This window comes from Arachis duranensis, chromosome 7, assembly GCF_000817695.3.
Source record: "Arachis duranensis cultivar V14167 chromosome 7, aradu.V14167.gnm2.J7QH, whole genome shotgun sequence".
Lineage (NCBI taxonomy): Eukaryota > Viridiplantae > Streptophyta > Magnoliopsida > Fabales > Fabaceae > Arachis > Arachis duranensis.
In genome coordinates, this window is record NC_029778.3 from 2,472,068 (window position 1) to 2,476,738 (window position 4,671).

The window sequence follows — 4,671 nt, forward strand, 5'->3', positions numbered from 1 at the left end:
AGGTTTTAAAGAAGGCAATTTTCATTAGTTATTTCATTTTTTATGATTATTGACAAATCTCAGGATCAAACTTTAACAACAGTAAAATTATACTTATTGAAACTTATTTTTATTCATGGTCAACTTTATATTGCTCATTCAAAACAGAAATTACAATCATCAATATTATTTATAAAAAAATATTTAAAAATTTTGATAATAGTATATAGTTCTAAAATTTTTTGTCAATATATAATAGTCCCAAATTTTAGGTCCTCTATCAAGTTATTATTTGTCTGTATTAGTATTTTTCACATGATTATAAAATTAACCTTACTAAGTCTTTTTGTTAACATTTTTATTATATTATTAAAATATGTCTGAACCTAATAATCCAACTCCATTCTTCGTGTTCAGTATCCAGTGGGGGAATTCACACTTCCCAAATCCTGCAACACATTCAAAACAAACACATTTTCAATAAGAACTACTCAAATAAACACAATTTATAGCTACATTTTTTATTCATTTAGACTTTCTAAAAACCAGCAGTATGACCAATTTGTTATTTTCTAACTAGATCCTTTTCCGACTTTCCGACGGTTAAGCATATAGCAAAAAATAAATGATATAGTAGAAAATAACACGTGAAAAATGAAGCAAGTACATGCATGCCGTAACAAAGATCATGGTAATTTAGCACTTACTAGGAGGTTGGGTAACAACATAAGCAGCACCGCCAAAATCGCACGTGCCAGAGCCACGTGACATTTCTCCGCCGCAGCACCACCATTCGCCACACACCAGTTGCCCATGTTCGACGGCGCCGCCGCCACCTCCGCCACCGGAAGAGGAATATCATAAACCTTCTGCTCGGTTGGATAAAAAAGCCCGTAATTCCTCTCGGAAGTGGGCCCGGGCTTCTGGTTCTCGTTAAAAAGCGCGAATAGAAAAACGGTAAGTGGGTCATTGGGCCTTAAGGGGGTCCCACTCCCATTCAAAACACGCTTTACGAGATTTCCGTTATACGACGCCGCATTGGCCTCACTCGCTCCAATCTCATTGGAATCCCCTTTGGAAGGCCAACCCGTTTCCGAAACGACAACGTTCACGTCGCCGTATTGGAGTGCTGACGTGGCAGCATTCACCGCATCGATTTGCGCGTCGAACAAACTGTTATACTTGAAACCGTTACCGGAATCAACCACCCCTGGATTGTTCTCGAAGAGCGCGTAACTGAGATTGATTTTATCGCTGTTAGCAGCGTACGCGAAGAAAGGGTACACGTTCACCATTAAGTAGGATCCGGTTTTTCTGAGAAACTCGAGCATCGGTTTGATGACCGGTTCGACCAGGTCTGGTTTGAACGAGCCGGAGGAGGTAGGGTATGAGGAGAAGAGTGCGGAGAATGCGATTGGGGATGAGATTTTGATGTCGTCATGGAGGTTGAGTTTCTTGAGGGAGTTGTAGACGTTGTTCATGGCGGGAACGAGGTAGTTGGTGGTGTTGTTAGGGTCCACGAAGACTTCGTTTCCGACGGCAATGGCTTCGATTTGTGTGGCGGGGTAGTAGGCTGAGATGTTGGCCTCCACCCAGTTATCGGCGAAAAACTGGTCTCCGGCAGCGGAGGAGAGAAGCTCGTTAGGCATGGCTACAACCACCTTGATTCCGGTGTTGGAGAGTGCGGAGAGGACGGTGGCGTCGGTGTCGTAGAGCTTGACACGTGTTATTCCCTGTGAGTTGAGAAGCTGCACGACCTTGGAAGGCGGTGGTAGGTCATTAGCCACCCTGCCATAGTTGATTCCGATGGAAGGTGCAGCTTCCGAAGTGATTGAAAGAGTGAAGATTAATAATAATGAAAAAAAGAATGCAAGAGAATCAGCCATTGTATCAATGTAACCTCTAACTAACAAGAAAGAAGAGTGTGTGAGAGTAGTGGAAGTTATTATTTGGAAATGTGTGTGATTTATAAAGACATTTTTTCACTTTTGTGTAAATTTGTGTTGAATCTTCTGTTGTACCCTACACGTAGGGTGTTTTTTACGGGGCACGAGCAGGCGAATTTCTGTTGCAATGGTTAATCACGCCTACGAAGATCCACCACTAACTAATTATACTGATTATATAACAATTAAGAGGAAGTAACACTAATCTCATCGTGACTCATACGTCGCTCTTCATGGGGGAACTTCGTGGAGACGTAGACACTACTCCAGATCACAACAGTTGAAAGCTCTAAAATAGTATTTAACTAGATTTTCTATTTATTATATCTTCATATAGTTTGACCTTAAATTGATCTTATAAAATTCATTATGCATTTTAAGTTTTTAACAAAGGAGGATGTGTCATGTGTGTGCTTCGTTTGTTAAGGATATTTTAGCTTAATTGTTACTTCATATATATTTCTAACATCCTTTTATAAAATAAATACTTAAATATTTCATCAATAATTTTAGATTGAATATTTTAATTTTTAACAATTTTTTATTATTTTATAAGTTTTTAATAACTATTTTTATTAGATGAATTGATTATTCTTTCATTTCGAATGAAATGATCTATCTTATTAATTTTGCGCTTATAATGTATACAAATTAAATTCATTACTTGTATAACAATATTTTATACTATGTAAAATAAAATGATTTTGCAGTATGGTATGCTATGATTTCATAGTTCTTTGATTAATTTTTGAAGAGAACTCTACTTAAAAGGGTAACGGAAAGATAATTATTATATCATATCATAGTAATAAGAAGAAAAATATTATTTTCAGTATGTTTGGATATAAGAAAGAAAATAAAAAATAAAAAATATAATTATTTATGTGTTATTTAAATAAAAAAATAATTAAATTTTTTTTTATTAGAAATAAAAAAATAAAAAAATTTATAATGATATAAAATTACATTAATATCTTTAAGTATTTTATTTTTTCATTAATCAAAGGATAAATTTATAATTTTATTAACTTTAATTCATTTTTTTTCTATTTTTATATCATCTTTACATTATGTTTGGATCAAAGAAATTTGAGAGAAAAAAAATTTAAAAAATTAATAAAAAATAAACTTTTCTTTAATTGGATGAGAAGAGAAATTGGATGGAAGAGAAAAAAAAGTAATGTGGGACCTATGTCAAATTTTTCTCTTCAACCATGCAAAGAAAATTGATAGAAAATTAACAAATATAAATTTACTCTTTGTGTAATATAGAAAAAAAATAACAAATTATAATTTATATATAACATAGGTAAAAGTGTTAATGTAATTTTACTCTATTATAATTTTTTCTCTTTTTATTTTTTTTGTTTTCATTTAAACAAAAAATAATTTTTTTCTATTTTCTTTTCATTCACTTTTTTTTCATCCAAACAAAAAAAAAAATCTACTTCTTCTATTTTTTTGTCTCATTTTTTATTTTACATCCAAACAAAATAATGTCTTACACTATGTTTGGATCAAAGAAATTTGAGAGGAAAAAAATGTAAAGAAAAAAATAAATAGAAAAATAATTTTTTCTTTAATTGGATGAGAAGAGAAATTGGGTAAAAGAGAAAAAAAGTAATGTGGAGTTCATATCAAACTTTTCTATTCAAATCATGCAAAAAAAATTCATGAAAAATTAGCAAAGTATAAATTACCCTTTGTGTAACATAGAAAAAACAATAATAAATTATAATTTATGTATAACATAAGTAAGGATATTAATGTAATTTTATTTCTTCTTACTTTTTCTTTCATTCAGGCAAAAAAATATTTTTTTAATTTTTTTTCGTTTATTTTCTTTTCATCCAAACAAAAAAATATACTTTTTCTTCTAATTTCTTTTTTCTCATTTTCTTTCGTTCTATTCTCTTTCCTGTCATTTTTTATTTTACATCTAAATAATGTCATACATTATGTTAGGATCAAAGGAACTTGGGAGGAAAGAACATGTAGAGGAAAAAAATGAATAGAAAAATAATTTTTTCTTTGATTGGATGAGAAGAGAAATTGGGTGGAAGAGAAAAAAAGTAATGTGGGATCTATGTCAATTTGTTCTCTCCAACCATGCAAAGAAATTTGATGGAAAATTAACAACGTATAAATTTATCCTTTGTGTTATCTAGAAAAAACAATAATAAATTATAATTTATATATAGCATAGATAAGAGTATTAGTGTAATTTTACTCTATTATAATTTTTTCTCTTCATTCAAACAACACACGAAAAAAATCTATTTTTTATTTTATTTTCTCTCATTTTTTTCCTTTTATTTTTTTTTCATTTTTCATTTTATATCTAAACAATACTTTATATTATGTTTGGATCAAAGGAATTTAGGAGAAAAAAATGTAAAAAAAAAATCCTTTGATTAGATGAGAAGAGAAATTGAGTGAAAGAGAAAAAAAAAAGTGATGTAAGACCATATCAAAATTTTCTCTTCAATCATGTAAAAAGAATTGATGAAAAGTTAATAAAGTACAATGCCTTAGAAAAAATTTTTTACAAAAAATCCACATCATATTTTTTCTTTTCTTCCAATTTTCATTCTTCATCCAAACAATAAAAAATTTATTTTTTCACCTTTTTCTCTCCTTTCCATTTTCTTATCCCACATTTTCCATAACATTCCTCGTTTAATGCTGTGAAAGTGTGAATATTTGCAGTAGAATATTAGTTTTTCTTTTTTTTTTTGGACGGGAT

The 4,671-nt window shown here is 30.6% G+C and overlaps 1 protein-coding gene across 1 annotated transcript; it reads right to left on the minus strand.

The window, feature by feature from the left end:
* Positions 1-358: 358 nt before the first annotated feature.
* On the minus strand, positions 359-1,900 carry LOC107496356 (glucan endo-1,3-beta-glucosidase-like). Its single transcript, XM_016117589.3, has 2 exons — positions 687-1,900; positions 359-428 (listed from the first exon to the last, which is right to left on the minus strand). Exons 1-2 carry the CDS (start codon positions 1,863-1,865, stop codon positions 393-395), a joined length of 1,215 nt encoding a protein of 404 aa, XP_015973075.1. The 5' UTR covers positions 1,866-1,900; the 3' UTR covers positions 359-392.
* Between the last annotated feature and the right edge of the window lie 2,771 nt (positions 1,901-4,671).